The sequence below is a fragment of the Micromesistius poutassou genome (genome assembly GCF_964030765.1).
Source record: "Micromesistius poutassou genome assembly, chromosome: 11".
NCBI lineage: Eukaryota > Metazoa > Chordata > Actinopteri > Gadiformes > Gadidae > Micromesistius > Micromesistius poutassou.
The window spans coordinates 14,316,184-14,336,562 of record NC_140281.1 but is presented as its reverse complement, the minus strand read 5'-3'; the positions used below and the strand labels follow the sequence as shown (position 1 = coordinate 14,336,562).

Below are 20,379 nucleotides of genomic sequence, written 5' to 3'. Positions count from 1 at the left end.
GATGGTGAACCCTAAGAGCTCAAGGAGGAAAAAGGTGTGAGGGCTTAAGTAAGAGAGACTGGCTGGCCATCCTCTGCCCTGGGATGTCTAGGAGTGCAGGAGGGTGAAAATAGGGAATATTGCTCGCTGTTTAATCACACCGTAGTAACAAAGTACAACTGGTGATTGCCATTTCAACACCTACAGGAGCCTGTACACACAACACCGCACCACACACTTCTGCTTCCCTCATAAGGTGTTCACATCCTTCCAAATGAGCCAGTAAACAGCAGGTGTAGAAATTGAAGTGGGATGCAAGCGTGTACAGAACAACGTACAGAGCCGTGCTTTAAGCCCTATATGCTATATGCCTCTCACACCTCTGCATAAATATACATATGGAGGAGAGGTGTGAGGTGCACAGGGCACCCAGAGGGGCTCAGATGTAAATTGTGACGCGTCACAACATAGACCTGGAGTACTTTTTAGACGCTGCGACACTAAAGCTCTGTGAATAACCTAATTCAGCCGCTTGGAGGACAAAGCTATCAACTAGCAGAGATATAATGGTTCTTTGCACACCCAGGGCTCTTCATTGTCACTGGGTTGAATGTCAGAATCCTGGTGTTTAATGGCTTGAAATCTGCCGGATCCAGCCATCCATCTCAACAGGAATTAACCCATTAACTAATTGAATCCAATAAAAGCATGTCACTACTATCTCTTTTGTTGAATTAAATGCACATATGTGTTTTAGTTTTTTTTTCGTTCTATTATGCTATCAGACATCGTCAGTCTAAGACTCTGCTTCACTACATAGGAGATACAGAGATACAAAGTACTGAAGTAGTGCACAGTGTTGTTGATCTCAGCAGTTTAGTAATACAAGAAAACAGGAACAGATAGATAGAGAGATAGATAGATAGATAGATAGATAGATAGATAGATAGATAGATAGATAGATAGATAGATAGATAGAGAGTAAGATAGAAAAGATAGATACTTACATGCATACAGAAATACACAGAATTCCCCCTGGGGATGAATAAAGTACTCATCAATCCAATATGACAATATGACATCTCTGCAACATGCTGTATGTAGATATTTTTCAGATTAAAAAAAATAATGGCCTCTATCTTTTGGTCTTGGTGGGCCCTTGTTGTGTAAAACAGAGTTCCTCACATTTACACAATGTTCTTAAAAGGGCCCAAGCAGCATGGAGAACAACAATGGAGCAAAAGGTTCAAATGGGAACTGGGTGGATTGATAGCGCTGCCCAACACTGACAAGCTTGTATACATACAGAATCAATGCACTTCAATAATGTACTGCCTGATGCTCTTCTGGTCCGGGGTGAATAAAACATGCAGGGAGACAGGTCTTTGATTAGCACGACCACTACGACTCCTCAATAGCCCCCGATGTACACTTGATCAAAATGATACCCCCTCTCTGTCTCTCTCTCTTTCTCTCTCTCTCTCTCTCTCTCTCTCTCCCCTTGTTCTCGGTACAGTAGCAGAAGCCCGGCCATGGGAAGCCAGTGTCTCTCGCCCAGTAAACAGTGCGCTGATACACTTCTGCTCGATCCACTGACACATTGACACCTCCCTCACACCCCGCCATGAATTATAAATCAGCCCCGCGCTCGCACGCGCCACAAGTCCAATTCTCACTCCAAATGTAGGGGCAAGTAGTCTCTGCTTGGCCCCGCGTCCCTGACAGAACTCAGAGCGCTCTTCCTTTAGCGGGTCTACGGGAAAACAACGGTTTGAAGCCTGTTTAAAAATGGAACGAAAAGAAGAAGAAAAATCACAGGAGGGAAATGAAAAAAAATAAAAAGAGAGATAAACAAGAATAGTGAACGGCCATAGAAATCATACGTCTGTCAGAAATTATGGAGTGTGGGTCGTGGGGGTGGGGGGGGGTTGGGGGCGTAGGAGATCAAAGCGAAGTGTAGAAGGTCCTCCAGCGTCGACCATTAGACGGCAGAACAACAGAAGAAGTATAGGAGCGGAAAGCAAAACAAACACGCAGGGAAAACGTAGGAACCCCCCTGTGGCCCTATTATAAGGGGCTACACCACAGGTAACTAGCTGCTTTAACCGCAGCGCTTTATAAACTCTGTCATCTTGTTAAGACTGCCTGGACCACTGACCCTTCTACCCCCCCCCCCCCCCCCCCCCCCATCCCTCCTGCCAGCTGGTCGTACTGGTGTCTGGGAGCCGGGTGTTGGAACTACGCCTGTGTGATTGTTTTGGCTGAGCACATCATCCAGAGGGGGCTGTGCCGGCTAATTGTTTGCACTCCTTCATGCTAGCGACTGGGTGGCCAGGGGGCATGGGGGGAGCAGGGCGACGGTCTGGTGGTGGAGGGAGGGTTTAGCCTGCTCATTATGCTCCTCTCCTCACTGTGGGTGTACGCAGGGGCCCGCGGCACCCCAAGCACCCCCCCCACCCGTAGCAGTGCCAGCAGTAAGGCACTGGGAGGAGTCACCGCCAGCCCTGCGTTAGCGCTGCCCAGAACACAGCAGACACGCAAACTAAATGGATGGAATAACTCTTGCATGCCTCATTATATGCTGAGTTGATACCTGTGCAGATGTTAATTTAGGAATTTTGTGCAAAGTTGAATGCTTGATTGTTAAATCCATTAAATGTTAAGTTAATTTGTTGATTGCATGCTAAACTGAAGTTTATGCAAATTATAAATTTGTGGTTCCTCGTATAGTTAAGTGCTTTGTTAGCACCGGTCGTTAAAAACAAGTTACCAAAGTAAATGTGTTAAAAAAACACAACAATAGCTTCCTAACATTAATGCAAAGTGGATGTGCAAATTATGAATCAGCCATGTAGCGTAAGTTAAACGCTTTGTTCACATTGTCAGTGAATGCGGTCTTCTGGTTAGCTGATGAAACGGCCGTGCGTCTTCTTTCAGCGGTTGTTGTCTGCTGTTGTTCTAAACAGAGCTGCAGCACCCGGCGGTTCTCCTCCAGAAATCAGCCGTTATCTCTGACTGTCGCTGTCTCCTTTAGTGGAGGAGCACGACGCGAGACTGATTGTCAGAGGTCGGAGGCTAGGTCAACGGCGGCTCGTTCGTCAGACAAATGCTATTTTTGTTTCCTGTCTGGCTGGGGCGGCACAGGAAGGAGCAGCCGGTTTTCTCATTACCAGCGCTATCTCATGGCTCTGAAGGCACCCGCGCATTACACCACTTTCCTCTCTCCTTGCTGATTCCATAGCTTTCTCTGTGGGAGCACAGCAGGTACACTCACAGCCTGGCCCTGTGGATTGATGCTCTCTGGAGTGTACGTGAGCGTGTGAGTTGTATTCTCTGCTTGTGTTTGGTTTTGGGTTCCTGGATCGGTGTTTGTATGCACATTGACTTGTGTTTGTGTTTACAAGTAGGGATCAAGTAGGTCAGACTTTCAGCATGCTTGGTGGACTGTCAGCAAGTCCAGGGATAATTATGGGAGATAATATTGAATTTGCCAGCAATTGCATTAGCATGAATGCATTACTTGCATGTAATAAATATGAGATAATTTACCCTGGGTGTTCCTGCTTAACTGGCATACCAGTCTGGGCAGTATCATCTCTACTAGACATGTACGTATTTATGTATTTATGTTTTTATATATATTTATGTGTTGGCAATTATGTATGTATTACTTTCTCCATGTGTCTGATCGTTCTATACAATAAACCCCCCCCCAATATTGTTGCCTGCAACAGAGAAGGCGATTTGAAGACATTGATTCCTTTGTCCTCAACATGCTGATATCCCACCGACATGTCCGTCAAAGAACAAGAAGCATCACCACACAGGCTTGATAGTGAGTGGTCTTGTCAACACACCAGGAGACGGAGCGTTTCTCAGACCATCAAACTGCTGTCTGCTACAGTACAGCATGCAGCGCAGAGATGAGGACTCAAAAGATATCCAAGAAAAACAAATCAGAGACTACAACACAACTTTATGAAGTCCTGATTGAGGAAGAATCATCAAGGATTATGTCTCAGTTTGACTCCAAAAAATGTCCTGTATACAATATCTATGATCCCTTGAGCAATATTCCTAACCCATTCCTGTGTGTAGTTAACCAGTTGCTCTATTCACTGGCTAATTCCTACCTGCTCCTAAATAACCTGCCGCTGTATATCATGTCTAACAGCTACCTGCTCCACAACAAACTGTGTCTGTATTCCCTGCCCTGGTCAACGACCTGTATCTCTACTACCCTGACCCATGCCTGCTTTTAAACAACCTGTATCTGTATTCAGTGTGAGCAGCTTTGGATGATAGCTTCTCCTAACTGACCGTCAATACTGTTCAAATGAGGGGCCAAAGAGGTCTCCATCGGGAGGTAAACTCACCACCTAACCCTGTCTGAAGACAGCAGCCCTTCCTAATAGGGTAACTTCGGGAAGTTTCAACCAGGATCCTAACTTCCAATCATTTTTGGGTCTGAGTGACTAATGCGGCCAACAATTTTTGAAACTGGACCAGTATTGAGCGAGAGCGCTTTAGCCATTGCAGCCAATTCACGGCTGCGATGTAACCCCAAGGGGCAGAAGCGCCCGGTCAATGTGGGTATTTTAAAAGTGCTTGATTTTGCCACTGACAGTTATTACCGGCATAAGTGTCTGACAAAATTATGGAAAGGATCCCACAGAGAAATACAACTATACTCTCACGAGATTGAAGGAGAGTGAGACTTCTCCTTGAGAGAGATTGGTAACACAACAAGCAGACCAGATCAAGCCAAAAGTAAAGAAAAAAGTTCCACAAGGACTATGATTGACAGGGCACTATTGTGTGCTCTTGCTCAATAGTGGACCAATTTAAAAAAAGTCTGCAATAGACCGAAAACTGTGGTCTGCATTAGACCCAAAACTGATGGGAAAATAGGGTCCAGGTTGAAAAACAGTCAATCTTTTTGTAATATAAGAGAATAATGCTTCATCAGTGACGTCAAGAGACATGAGTTGATGGTGCAGACCTTGATTTCTTCGAAACATCAGCAGTGCTCTCTCATATTAGAAAAATAGCAGAACTTGACAGTCCCCCTATAATGAGAGAACCAGCAGAGGACACGCGACCAGTCAGTTCTCCTCAGGACCACGGCGCTCCACAGGGGGGGCTGTTCCACCACCCTGTCTCTACCCCCCCCCCCCACCCCCATCACCTGACCCACCCGCCCGTCCATCGCCTGGCGGTGGTAATGACTCCACCAGAGGAGACTTAACATTCAGCGTGGACCAGAGGTAATTAAGACGGTGGCCAAACCAAGGTCATTCTGACTCACTGGATGAGATGGCAGCACTTACTTAGCGGTGAAGTGGATAAAATACCTCGCTTTCCACGGGAATTCATTTCATTCTCTAACTGCCGTGATTAATTATGGGTGTCCATCACTTGTGAATAATACGTCGATAATACTTTAAGTACTACCGGATTGATAGGACTTGGCATGGACTGACAAAAGTGTGTCATTCTTTAATAACTGATCCAAATTACTTGCACTTATATTAGTAAGTACAGAAGTTCGAAGTAGTGCGATAATTAGATTTCGGGAATTTACCACATTTAAATGTTGGAGGTGGACAAGGAAAGTAAATATGAAATATAAACTGGTTGAGAAATAATATTCATGTATAAATAGTTGTGGTAACCTCAACAGGAAGCCCAAACGTAGAAAGGGAATGACAAGTATTTCAAAACACATGACAACATCCATCCAACACAACCATGTTTACAGGATCAACAAGGTGGTGGCTGCCCAGGCCGAGAAACCAGTAGGAATGAACATAAATAAGATGTAAAAACAGTAAAAACACATATCTTCAACACAGAACACACAGAATATACAAACCATATCCAGTGTAAGAACTGCTGCTTTCAGACCCAGCAGTGATGCGATCTATGTGTGTGTGTGTGTGTGTGTATGTGAGAGAGAGGGATGGAGGTGTGTGTAGGGCAGTGGGGTGCAGGGGAGTTAAACACACAGCTGCTCGGGGTTCAGAGATAATGCTGCACTTTGCAATGCAGGACCCACGCGGCTGACTCTAGGGCCTCTCTCTAACTGCTGCTTGTATTTTCTCCAGCCCACAGAATACAAGCTTGTCTATTGGTATGTAATGGTCTACTGATGTTTACTGGTGGTCTTCTGGTCTCTAGTATCTCTACTGGTGGTCTACTAGTCTCTAATGGTGTTTCCTAGTATCTAGGCTCTATACTAGTCTCAATTCCCTCTACTGGTCTCACCTGGTGGCCTACTATTCTTCAGTCCCTCTGATGGTGGTCTTCTAGTCTCTAGGCTCTAGTCTTCTGGTCTCTACTGGTCTATAGTCTCTCTAATGGTCTCTAGTCTCTGCTGTTCTAACTGGTCTTTCTAACAATTGTGTTAATAGAATCTTATTAATGCAACGTGCATGATTCAACGATTGAGAGGTGTTGGTTGTTATGGTGACCTGGGTATGGGATGTCCCAGCAGGAGATCACAGGCTTATACAGCCCCCCGCCTTACCAATAAAAAAATAAAGAAAGGGAAAGAAAGGGAAAGAGAGAGAAAGAGAGAGCGAGGGAGAGCGGGGGAGAGAGAGAGAGAGGGGAGCCTTTTCATCCCCTTCCAGGCTGACCACTGTCGTTATTATTATTTTCATTAAATATACATCTCGTGGCGTGTTATTAACGTGCCGCTCGCCACCACTTCCTACGTGTCATCAGAGCGAACGACACAGGGGAGTGAAAGGCGTCATGCAAAATTTATTTCCAAACGGCTGGTTTCAGCAGGCGGGAAAAATCAATAGTGTGGCGTGACGCCAGAGATGAGTGAGTGCTTTCTGACAGTAAGAGCACAGAGAGATGGAAGGGCTGCAATCACCAGCGCAGGGGGGAGCACCGCCCGATGGCCTGCTCATCCTGCATTAACACCTCGGCCTCCGTCCCGATCGCGGGGGGGGGGGGGGGCGGGGGGGGGGAGGCAGAGAGAGAGGGGTTGGCGCCGGGTGGGTTGGTATCCTCCGCTGTGGAACACGTCGTCTCATAGGTTGAGACGTGGTGTACTGTACATTATGGACTAATTAGGCCCTGCTTGGCTCAGGGAGGCGTGATGGAGGGGTAATGAGAAGACAATGTCTGGATGAGTAGGACATCACACAGCCTTTGTTCTGCACTGCCTCGCGCTCACATACGTTTGATACCCCCACCGCCTCGTACCCACAATGCAACAGGGGAGGGAGGGAAGAGACAGAGAGAGAGAGTTCAGTGGGATGAAAAGAGTCCAAACAATGGGATTTGCTTTCCATTCTTGTGGCTCCATCTTTGCTCTTTAATTATTCCCTTTGCTTGTCTGCAGCAGCGTGTAAGCACTTTCACACAGCGCAGCGCACCCAGCCGAGCGGCTCCGTCTGCCTGGGAGCGCCCGGGCCCCGCGACAAGCGCTCCTCTTGTGATTATTAATGCTGTTTAATACCAACCACACACACGCACACACAAACGCACGCACGCACACACACACACACACACACACACACACAGACACACACACACACACACACACACACAGACACACACACACACACACACACACACACACACAAACACACAGAGACACACAAACACACAGACACACACACACACAAACACACACACACACACACACACACACACCACAGCAAGCGTGCACACACACACACACACACACACACACACACACACACACAAGCACAAACATACACACACTACAGTAAGCAGACACAGACAAACAGACACACACACACTCACACCACACAGCAAGCACACCAAAGAACACACACACACACACACACATACACACACACACACACACACACACACACACACACACACACATACACACATATTTTGAAATACTAGCAGTGCAAATACAATATGAATGTCATTATGTAGTACACAGTACACAGACGTGTGATCGCTACATAAACACTGGGGGGCACAGCAGCACTAAAGCCTTGTACTTTGTCCGTCTACATAGGAAAAGGTGTACTTGTTGGTAGCTACATAGTATGGTGTATTTCTACTTCATGGGATGCCGGCCGGGCCTGGTAAGGGTATTTGTGCCGGTGCAGTAGTTTCTCTGGTGTGAGATATTGGCCCGGCCAGGAGGACATATGATGAATGGAGCGGAGTGCTACTTATGCGCTTATCGTGCTCAGTGACTAGCAACAGGTTCAACAAAGGGCACGGCGGTAAATGAAATTCCGTCGCCGCTACAATACATCATCAACAGAAACATATGCAAGGGGAACCTACACCCTCCTCCACACACAGACAGGAAGCTGGACGGAGTGGAGGGGCGAGGAGGGAGAGGGAGAGAAAAGAGGGATGGAGGGGTGGAGGAGGGAGGGACGGGGGCGGAGGATAGGGAGAGGGAGGGATGGAGGGTTGGGGGAGGGGGGGCAGAGGAGAAGAGCATGAACGAGGAGAGGGGAGGAGAGGAAAGCAGAAAATAGGGGAGGAGAGGAGAGGAGTGAGGGAGGGAGGGGAGGAGAGGAGAGAGGAGGGAGGATAGGGGAGGAGAGAGGAGGGGATGACGGAGGGAGGGGAGGAGAGGAGGAAGGAGGGAGGAGAGTGGACGAGAGAGGCGGGGATTAGAGAGGAGGAGAATGGAGGAGAGGAGAGGAGAAGTAGCAGGTAGAGTTGGACTGGTTCATATTTTTCCACGGGTTGTGTGTTTTAAGCAGTGTGTGTTTGGTATTAAATGGGAGCACTGAGGGCTAATTTCACAGTCAGGGCGTCCAGGGGGAGAAGGAGGAAGAGAGGAGGGGAGAGTCTACACTTGATTCATGAATAACCAGAGAAAAGAGAGAGAGAGAGAGAGAGAGAGAGAGAGAGAGAGAGAGAGAGAGAGATACTGAGAATGCGGGGGAAATTTAAATAAAGAAAGAAGAAATAAAGTCAAGTCAAAATGTAAGAAAGTGAAATGGAGATTCGGCAAGATGCAAAAAGAGAGAGAAAGAGAAAAGAGAGGGAGTGAGAGCAGCCAAGCCAGACCCAATGAACCAATGTCTCTCCACCACTGGTGTTGTCTTACAGGGGGTCAGTATAGAAACATGTCTCTCCATTCCAGACGCTCCACGACCTGTCTGGAGCCCAGACGAGGAGGCCTCTGGGACCACACACTCTTCAAGCTTCCTGGGGGACCTTTTTAGGGGCCATTGTTACTGATCTTACGGCCCACACACACACACACACACACACACACACACACACACACACACACACACACACACACACACACACACACACACACACACTCTCTCTAAACCCCAAGACCATTAATTAAGGTAATAAGGCCCTGGTCAGCAATTAGTAACCGCAGATAGCTTTTAGCTTTTAGCTTTTAGCTTTCAGCTCTCAGCAGGACCCGCGTTGCCAGCGCTTTGCGGCTCCGGTTCCACGCCATCTGCTGACGAACGCCACCACAGCGCCTTGGGTTTCACACCCCCGGGACCCCGGGGGGTGTGTTTAATAATGACCTCTGGACGTCCCACGAGCACCCGACACACAGCCGTGCTACACCGTCTGGACACCTAGTCCTTCGCTCTCTCCTTCCTCTCTCCCCCCTCTCTCCATCCTTTTGCTCCCTTGTTTTCTCTCCCTTTATTCTCCGGCCTCACTCTATATCCTTCTGTTCACCTCACCCCTCATTAACTCCTCTCCAGCTCCCTCCCTCTCTCTCTCTTCCTCCCACCTTCTCTTTCTCCTCCATTACTAGTTCCTCTCCCGCTTGCCCCTTCTCTATCTTTCCCTCCCTACTTGTCTTCTTCTCCTTCCTTCCTCTCTCTATCTCTTCCTTTTCTTTTTCTTAACACTCTCTACCCTTTCTCTCCAACCGTCTCTCTGTGATAACTTCCTTCCTCCAACTCTCCCTCTCTCCCTCCCCCTCTCCCTCCCTCTTTATGTAAATCTATATGGACGGTCCTAGTGGGATTAGGAAGTCATTCCCTGCTCTGGTTATCGATCACAATTAGAAAATGTTGATGTAGTGTAAGTAGTATTGAGTAGGGGGTGAAACTCCATTGATTTTACTTTATTATTAACTTGACGATGGCTCGGTATTGGAAAGATGCTGGCTGGCATTGATAGGTGGATATGTATCGCCACAAAGACAAATCGACAAATTAAGATAAGTGATCGTTGAGCATCTTTTCATGTATGATGAATCAGAGGAAATGCCGAAAGATATTACGGGTGGAATGGGATGAGGAGAGCAGCCACATGACATCAGAATCAATCCGAGCTGCTGTATTTACTTCTTACTCCTAACGTTGTTCATACAGTGTTCACTACAGCCCTGGTACTTTCTCTGCCTATCACAGAACCCTTTAGATACTCAGTCTCTGTGCTGCTCAGTTCTCTGCTGGGTCACATAGAAAACAGCTTAATAAAATAATCTTATGAGAGTGAACCATTCAGACACAGAATACATTTTTACATTCTTATCCTATTGTATTTTAAATGTTATCATACCTTTTTACACCTGAAATGAATGTACAGTAAATACATACATTATTCCTGCCAAAATAGCCCTTTCATTAAATTGAATCAGATCGGAACACATAAGTGAACAGGGTCCATGGTCTTCTGTCTTAAAGCAAAATTAGCTAATGTTGTCTAACAACTAGATCATACAACCATCAAGGCTTTATGTAGTTTGATGGTGTGTTGTCTAACAACTAGATCCCACAACCAACAAGGCTTTATATACAGTAGTTTGATGGTACGTTGCCTGAAAACTATCCTACAATGAACAAGGCTTTATGTAGTTTGATGGTACATTGCCTAACAACTATCCTACAATGAACAAGGCTTTATGTAGTTTGATGGTACGTTGTCAAATCTCCAAAACAACTTTTCAACACATGGCCTTGGCTGGGACACAGGCAGGCGGCCATCCTGAAAGAAGCACACGGTCCACGTTTCACATGGAATAGAAGAGGCAGCCCGGCTTCTCAACTCACGGCTCCGCATTTAAAGGCAATCGCTGATAACACCATTTTGATTTCAGCTCCCTCCCATAAAATTACCATTAGCATTACAGCTGAAGCAGAACACAGATAAATGTAAAATGTCACCCGGCTCTGCCAAGCGGGAACTCCTGTTCCGGCGGATTACCATCTCCGTGCGGCTGCTCCCACCCAGGAGCTTGTCTAATACTTCACTTACAACGTTTCATAAGTTCATTTTCCCCTCGCTGACCATGTAAATCACAAATCAATTTTCATTTCAAATGCTCGGCTACAGACTGTCGCCGCCGTCTGAGTAACCCGGAGACGGCGAGGGGAGTCGCGAGGGGAGACGCGAGGGGAGCAGATATTTTAGAGGAACCAATGGGTAATTGTATAAAGTAACTCTTTGGACCACGAGGTGGACGCGTGCACTGGAAACTCTAATAAAAGCGCTGAAACCTCAGCAGAAAAACAGTTAGCTTGCCAGAGAATCAATTATGTACAACAGAGAGGAAGAAAGTTTGAATAGTTGAAATGTGGGGTTTTTGAATTGTGTAAATAATACGTCAATAACACAAACATATGATTTATATTGATGGATGGATTATAGACGACGGCTGGATGATAGATGGCTGGATGCTAGATGGATGGATGATAAATGGCTGGATTCATGGATAGATGGATGCTCGATGCACAGATGATAGATAGATGAATTGACAGTGGATGGATGGATGCTGGTTAGATGGATGAAATATTATTGGATAAATGGTGGCTGGATGATAGATGGATGAAAGATGGATAGATTAATGGTTGAAAGATTTATGGATGGATAAAGGATGGATGGATGGATAAATGATGGAAGGATGGATGGATGATGGATGGATGACACATACAAACACAAGACACATAAGTTTAAATAGAAAACTGCTTTTAAAAAAAAGTAGCACTTTAAACACAGAAAATAGACCATGATTCTACTTTTGAGAGTGCACCCTCTAAAGACGTATTTTATAATATTATTATTGCTACCATTTTATAAGACAGTATGTATGAAAACAAATTAGGTTGTTATTAAAGGTATTAAAGGTATTCAATTTGTTTTTTAAAGTGGATACAATTATGGGATGTGTGAATAGAAAATGAGAACAAATCATTAACAGGCTCGGGGACTAGCAGCAGCAGAAGGGGGGGGGGGGCTGCCTCCTCGCCCCTGCAACACACACACACACACACACACACACACACACTATAAAAACACAGCGCGCTCTCAATTGACAGTCTCTTGGGAGGATCTTGGCTGGTACATATTCACACTGGCGGATTCTCTCCAGCATGTTATGTTATGTTGTGTTATGTTAATGAGGAGGGAGATGTCGCCTCTCACCTTCTGAATGCTGCTCGGCACCTCATGATTGGTGAATTATTGTAAAGCAGACAGTAAGCCAGACAGTAAACCAGGTAGTAAGACAAGTAGTAAAAAAGCCAGCTGCATGACTGGGAGGGGGAAAAGGAGGATGACAGAGGAGAAGGAGGAGGAGAAGCAAGAAAAGGAGGAGTAGGAGTAAGCGTTACAGGAGGAGTAGGAGTAGAAGTAAGAGAAGAAGAGATTCAGAAAAGATTAGGAGGAGGAGAGCTGGTGCACCTCCTCCTCCTGTCCATTGTGTCTCCTCCACCACCTCTCACTCTCAATTATTTGTCGGCTGTCACAACAGATCAATCAAATTACGGCTGCAGGACCGGCTACAGCTGCTGCCGCTGCAGCGCTCGTCGTATTAGCTTTGAAATGTATGAGCTTCACATTTTATCACTCTTATTTATTTAATGCAACTCTCTCTGCCACGCACTCCTCGAATATTCCTTCCTCCGAACGACGGCAAAGTTGAATCATTAAAGCACCACGTGGAAGCAAAAAAGCCAAAAAACGAAACCGGGAAGGAGGGAAGTAGGGGAGGGAGGAGAGAGGACAAGCTTTTTAGATCAGTGTATGGTAACCCTCTAGTCATTCACCAGATTCACGGCACTTTAACTTAAACATGCTAAATACACACTGGAGCAATCACACACACGGCGGCACCCAGAGCCCGGTGTTAGGAGAACGGGTTCAGATCAGTGGTTTAGAACACTGTTTTAGAACAGGGTTTCAGAACACGAGTTCGGAACACGGATTCAGATCACGGGTTTAGGACAAGGTTCAGAACATGGCTTCAGAACACAGGTTCAGATCACGGGTTTGCAGCAGGGTCCCAGTTTCTTTTGCATTACTTTGGGTCATGATGTAGAAGGTTTCTAAGTCAATTCAAGCCATTCAGGTTGCTGCGTTGACACTACAGCCGGGATGAAGCAGGAGAGTTCCCCTCAAGTTGGAAGGACTGGATCATTTCGGGTACAGGACCAGAGTTTCGCGGTTGCAGAAACTCAATACCTCAGATTCAGGACCGGAGTGTCTCAGATTCAGGACCGGAGCGTCTTGGGTGGAGAACCGAAGCGTCTCGGTTGCAGGACCGGTGTGCCTCAAGTGCAGGACCGGAGCGTCTCGGTGCAGAACCGGCGTGTCTGGGGTGTAGAACTGGAGCGTCTGGGCTGCACTTGTGACAACTCGTGACAACAACAAGCTATGAATTTGTCTTGAAAACCAGTGGGCACTGGATGAGCAGGCGGAGCTGTACTAATGGAGGGGCAGGGCGTCAGAGGAGCAGGGAGGTGAGTCTGTACCGTCATGGGAACCAAAGCCAGGGGCACAAGGGTGGGGGAAGGGGGGGGGGGGGTCCTCAGCAGGTGGTGAGGTCATGTCAGCCACCTGGGAAAACTCTGCCACCTCCGTCAGCTAGCGTAAATATAGAAGTAGCAGCGTTTTTTCCATCGTGCTCAGCCAATGCAGAAGAGATAGCAGCGGACGCCAGGATAACTAACGACGAGGAGGCGGTGGCTCTCCTCCCCAGAGGAAGGCAGCCATCTCTGTGGTAATGAGCAGAATCATTTGCCTAATTTGTAGCGAGCTTCAGCCCCCCCCCCCCCCCCCCTACCCCCCGGCCCCATCAGCCTGTAGACGCTAGCGCGCAGAGTGCAGGCGGCTCTTTGGTTTTGCGGTGACAGCCGATCTCATTACAGCAGGTGAGTGGGACCGTGCAGCTTCATCAGGGTCTCTGATGGAGCGGGCGTACGTCATCCTCCTGTGGACTAGAGACACACTCCTCTCACCTCCGCCTCACACTGCTCTCTGATGTCGGGAGGCGTTTGTTATCCTCCCGGGGAGAGGGTATATTATGGGATGTGCTTATTAATATAAAAGGGTAAAGCCGGCTCCTGGCATTATTACCTTAGAGACAGTAGGAACAAACAGCCGTAACTTCGAGCGCTGAGCATTAGGCACTCGCTGCTTTGATACCGCAGCCGTGTACAAGTCGGGTAATTATGCTATTCTTGTTAGCAAATCAGGTGAAATGTAAACCCTATTAGTCCTCCAATAAAGAAACTTGTTCCACATCATGTCTCATATCCATCTAAATCAAAAAAGAAACATGAAGATAACAAGAGAAGGATTTGTATCTACTTCAAAAGCATGGAACATTTTCTCACATGTATTCCTTAATTCCTGGGAGCTGTCTCACACGCACAGACCCCGTGTCATGACCCAACCTAGTTTCTGTTTTCTCTGTGAAGTCCTACTGTTGTGTTTCTGTCAGTGAAGATAACTTCCTCCTTGTTTAGTTTCATTGGGAGTTTGTTTTTCCGCTGCATGTTTGAGGGCATAAATCATCCTGACAAAAGGGAGAACGCTCTGCAGTGTTTACAGCGGCGGCGGCGGCGGCGAGAAGATGCTGCTGCCGCTAGCCAGACGCTGCTCGCTGCCTAACAAACTGCCGAGGGTCCGCAGCCCCGCTCCCACTCATAGTTATTCATCACAGAGCTGGGGACAAGAGGAGCCGTCCCTCGCACTTTCCGCGCCAGCATCGCCGCTACACACTGTGATTAAAGATTAGAAATAAAAATCAATGGGCTAAGATGCTTCATCGCTACATTTCCTCCAGTCTATCCTCTGTTTCGTCCTGCTCCCATATAATGAGCCCTCACTGCACAGAACATATAGAGTCTAGACCCTGGACATCAGACCATGGTCACTTGCTCATGCAGCACATGAGGGCTGTTTGGATACCAGCAATGCACAGAGAATCCATCCTCCACGGAAGGGCTTACAAAAACATGTATGTCTGTAAGTTTAGGTTACTGATCATAACCTACAATTGTTTTATCCATGATACATCCTTTTTACATGGGAACATGGTGTAAAAATATTTGTTTTTGCACAGGCATTTGTCATGGCTGTGAAGCTACTGCAACTGGAACTGTTTTGAATTCACTCTTTCCAGTACGTTTTGCATTCAGGCACCACTAAGCACCAGCATCTCAGTCTACTATCCCCCCTCTGCCTCCACCAGACAAACAGTGATTAGTGGGTCGTTAGACGCTTCATTAGGTCCCAACACGGCCTTCGCTGGGACTCCCCTGCTCTGTCTGCTGTGAGGCTAATGAGAGCACAGCGGGAGTGCGATAGCAACACACTGGATGGCCATGTCCTGACACACAGTGACATGGAACCAACATGCTGAGGCTGAAGTGGGGGAGGACAGCTTTGAGGTGTGGATGGAGGGGATAGGTGGAAGGTGGAAGGGTGGAAATGTAGGGTGGGGGGGTGGACAGGGTTGGGGGATAGAGGGGATGGTGAAGCCAAAGGTGGGAAGAAGGGGGTGCAGGGGAGTGGGAAGGAGGAGTTTGGCGTGAGTGAGATGGACTGATGAAGGGGTCCAATCAGGTTTAACCTTAAGGGATGTTGGTGGGGGGGGGGAAGAGAATGGTGGGAGTGTGTTGGGGTGGGGTGAAAAAGTGGCAGCCTGACAGAAGTGCTGTGCCAGCAGGCCTTGGTGATGCGTCCAGACAGCGAGGGCGTCCGACAGCCGTGTGACCAGGGGGCACTGGACCCAGTCAAGACATTTAGCTTCAGCCATGACTCGTGTCACTTCCTGTCCAGGGAGGTCCCCTCACCAGGATCCCCGTCACCAGGAGCTCATCAGAGAGGAGAGGACAAGCGGAGACGCAGGAGGTCTGTCAGCCCCCGCACTAAAAAAAGACCTGCCATAGCCATCCTACCATGAGGGTTAGACCTATCACAAAACATCTGGACCCTGGTTTGGTATAGACATAGCACCAACATCTGGACCTGGGTTTGGTATAGACCTAGCACCAACATCTGGACCCGGGTTTGGTATAGACATAGCACAAACATCTGGCGCCTGGTAGGATATAGACCTAGCACCAACATCTGGACTCTGGTTGGGTATAGACCTAGCACCAACATCTGGACCCTGGTTAGGTATAGACCTTCCAATAAGATCTGGACTTGGTAGGGTATAGACCTAGCACCAACATCTGGACCAGGGTTGGGAATAGACCTAAAATCAACATCCAGACCTGGTTGGGTGTAGACCTAGCATCAACATCAAGACCGGGGTTGGGTGTAGACCTAGCATCAAAATCCAGACCTGGTTGGGTATAGACCTAGCATCAACATCCAGACCTGGTCGGGTATAGACCTAGCATCAACATCCAGACCGGGGTTGGGTAAAGACCTGAATCACAGAGATATGGAAGTTGGTCGCGTTAGTGTGAGTTCTCTGATCGTGGACCAAGATGTGTCTTTTAGGTTTGCGTTCAGTTCTGTTGACAACACATAGATTGATCAGTTGTTTCATTGAGGTCAGGGTGGGGAGGGGGGGATAAGAGGGGGTAGAGTGTGAGACGGTCGAGCACGATGGGCCCATTACCCCCACATCCTCCTCCTCCTGCTCCTCAGTGCCGGTACGGCCAGGGGCCTCTGCTCCGAGCTCCCTGTCTATTAAAAGCTCTGTCCGTGGACTTGGCTGCTGTTATTTATGCATGTTTGTGTCCATTAGGACTCCAAGCCCACTCTGTCCGTCCATCCATTTCCTCACAGGACGGGAAGGAGCCTCCTCTTGCACTTTGTGCTGCTCTGGCATTATTGTAATCTCCAGCCCCCAAAAACACACTGCTTTACATGTAGCCGGGCATCTCCTTACATTAGCCTGCGCTCCTCATCTAACATTCATGACCGTTTCTTCCCCGAGCCCACCCCACAGGCTAATGGCATCACAGAGACAATGTTTTAAACATTAAAATGAAAACCATTTACAACTGTGATCAAAGGAGAACACTCGGGTATTAAAGTTTAAAAGGTAGGGATGAGTACAGCTGTGCGGACGGAGGGACGGAGGGGGAGAGATAGGGGAGAGGAGCCAAGAGGAGCGCAGAGGAGCCGAGAGCGCGCTCCAGAGGAGAGGAGAGAGCGTAAAGTGGTGTGGCGGTGCGCGGAGAAACGCTGACCTGTAATTAATATGTCTTCTCTTCTGGAGGAACGGCAGCTTTTTGGGGCTACCACCCCCCCAAGGAATCCTTACCTGCTCTGTTTATAAAGCCTTTTACGGCAAGCGAGCAGAACACACACACACGCCGTGTAACACTTTGTACAGCGGACGCGGTGAACACTCTCGTGTCGAGGCACGGAGGAGCAACTCTGAGATTAAATCAGCACTTGTGACGTTTTGTGAGGGAACAGAAAATACAAATGTATTCTGGGAAGGCTGCACAACAAGCAATATAGGGAATTACCACGTACCGTAAAACATGATCACAATATGATAACATTACGATAACATACTCTTTGGAAGGTTGAAATAGTAGTAGTACTAGTGTGCTAACCGTAGGGCATCCGTACTAAATTTCATAACAAATTCTAGAAAACAATTGGTTGGCTGTTCGATTTTTCCAGTAAATTCAGAAAGTCTGCCTCTAGTAAAGTACATGAATAGACCACTTCTAGTAAAGCCCACTAATAGACCACCTCTAGTTAAGTACACGATTAGACCAACTCAAGTAAAGCCCACTAATAGACCACCTCTAGTAAAGTACACTAATAGACCACCTCTGGTAAAGTACACTGCTATAGACCACCTCTAGTAAAGTTCACTAATAGACCACCTTTAGTACCTTGCAGGTTCTGGAGTGGCAGGGTCATGATGCCCCCGGCTGCGGCCGCTGCTACCAGGCTCTGGATGTTGGCGGTGGGCAGGGACAGCACCAGGCCCTGCTGGCCCCCCAGGTGGCCCCCGGCCGAGAAGGGGATAAGGATGGGCTGGTTCAGCCCAGGAGCTCCCCCCGACATCACCCCTCCCACTGCGTTGGCAAGCTGCTGGGCCACCAGCAGAGACTGGACAGAGAGAGAGACATGGACACACAAAACACACACACACACACACACACACACACACACACACAAAGAAATAAAAGGGTAAATTAATCTGATGAACATTGTACAGCTGGCAGGTGTTAACATCATGTTTTGAAAGCCAGGGGATGAAGGAACCTCCAACACTATAATCTAGTACCACCACTTTACTCTTTTGGGAGTGAAACACAACACAACACAACAGCCTCTTCATGTCAACATCCATCCATCTATTCATCCATTCACACTTGTTGAAGCCAGCTTTCTGTGATCCTCTTAGAGACATGTTAACAGGGTATCTCTCCAACCTGTTCCACAACATGTCCTCAGGTGTTATCTGAGGGAGTGTGGTTGCATCCCTCCACCAACACTGTGTTCTGGATGTTTTCCTCTTCTCACAGAGCTGCTTGTACAGTTTGTATCGCAGCCCAAAATCTGCGATCACGCCGAGAGACAACATTTCAGACGTCAGTCACTCAGTGTACCCTCACACTCTCACTCTCCCTCTTATCCTCTCACGGGCTCTTTATACGTCAACCACCGAAAAACACATAAAACTCCAGCCGACATCTCCCTGCGCATCCATGAGATGGAAATAATTCCAAAATAGAAGCTAAACACAATCATTCAGGTAAAGGCAAACTGCAGCCTGAGTCCCGCTCTGACATTGAAGCACCAGACCAATGCATGGCTGTAAGCCTGGCTGCACTACCCTGTGTGTTTACCCTGGTCACAAGGCAGGGAGGCGCTGAGGCCCAGCAGCCTCTAACGCCCATTGTCAGCACGGAGGCTGTTTTACACGCTCCATCTGCCCCGGCATAACCTGCATGATGGGGTTGAGCTGGTGGAGAGGGGTTGGGAGGGTGGAGAGGGTGGGGGTCTACTGGTGTGAAGGCGCCAGTGCATGCGTCTCTGCTGCTAGGTGACAGGGGTGTCAAGGCCGAGGGACCGCTACAACATGGACACGTTATATAAAGATAACACAAGATTAGCAAGCCAAGTGTGGTGATTTTTAGCATGTTAGCATATGAATGCACCTGCTACGTAAGGTGACCAGATTTCTGAGACAAAATCTGGAGACATTTTCGGTTCAGCGGCGTAAGAACCTCCAAACATGTAGTGTTTTTGTCATAGAAAAACTAAAATGGGGACACTGCCCTTACCATTCACAAAGTAGTTTCTCTCACTCTATTTATCCAAAATTGCAAAGGAATTGATTAATAATTACAGACGGGATTGTTGATGGGGCGGGGGAGGGGGGAGCAACTCAGATCGGATTGCGGGCGGACGGGATTGTTGACGGGGTGGGGGAGGTGGGGGGTGTTGCGGGTTTGCGGGCGGACGGGATTGTTGACAGGGGGGAGGGCTGTAGGTAGTAGGCTACGATGCACAACTACATGTCTTTTGGTCAACATTTTCGTTTTTTCTTTTTTTTCCTTTATTCCAATTTCGGATCTTTCAGTCACAGTGAAAACCGGGGACATTTCCGGGGACAGCAGTAGCCGGGGACAGGTCACTGAAAACGGGGACTGTCCCCGGAAACCCTAGTGCTACGGGGTATGAGTGTCCAAGAAAACGGCTGCACCTGATAAACCGCTGCTGCAACAGAGTGTTAGCATGCTAAGATAATGGATGCACCTGTTTCAGCACTGCTTGCTACAGAGTGTTAGTGTGCTGGGATAACTGATGCACCTGTTGAACCACTGCTTGCTACACTTGAAAGTGAATTAAAAGGGGCCGGGTGTGGTGCAAAGGCTGTGAAAGGAGATAAAACAGCAAGAGTAATCACACAGGATCCCCCTCCCTCTCTCTTTTTCTCTCTGTGTTTGCTTTGATATGGCGTGACACATTATGAAATATGACACCATCTGATGGATTTGAAAGCATCCAACATGACATTCGCCATCGACTTGCGGTTGGAAAAAAATGAATGAATAATTTGAGAGCTGGAAGAATCCTCAAAGAGAAATCCCAAGGTTTGTCAGTGTGAGTGGTGTGGATTAATATGGCTTTTTTGAGTAAAGCACACGCAGCATTGAGGGCAGACGATAATCAAAGATGCTTTTTGAAGACCATTTGATCTGCGGTTTTGAGCCAAACAAGGCTGAC

General features: G+C 47.7%; 1 protein-coding gene across 1 annotated transcript in view; it reads right to left on the bottom strand.

The window, feature by feature from the left end:
* pou6f2 (POU class 6 homeobox 2) overlaps nucleotides 1–20,379 on the bottom strand; it is a gene marked incomplete at both ends in the record, with an annotated part of 69,486 nt that overhangs the window by 30,827 nt on the left and 18,280 nt on the right. Inside the window, one exon of the mRNA XM_084475195.1 lies at nucleotides 18,033–18,252. Coding sequence (XP_084331321.1) covers nucleotides 18,033–18,252 — 220 coding nt within the window. The remainder of the gene's footprint in view (nucleotides 1–18,032; nucleotides 18,253–20,379) is intronic.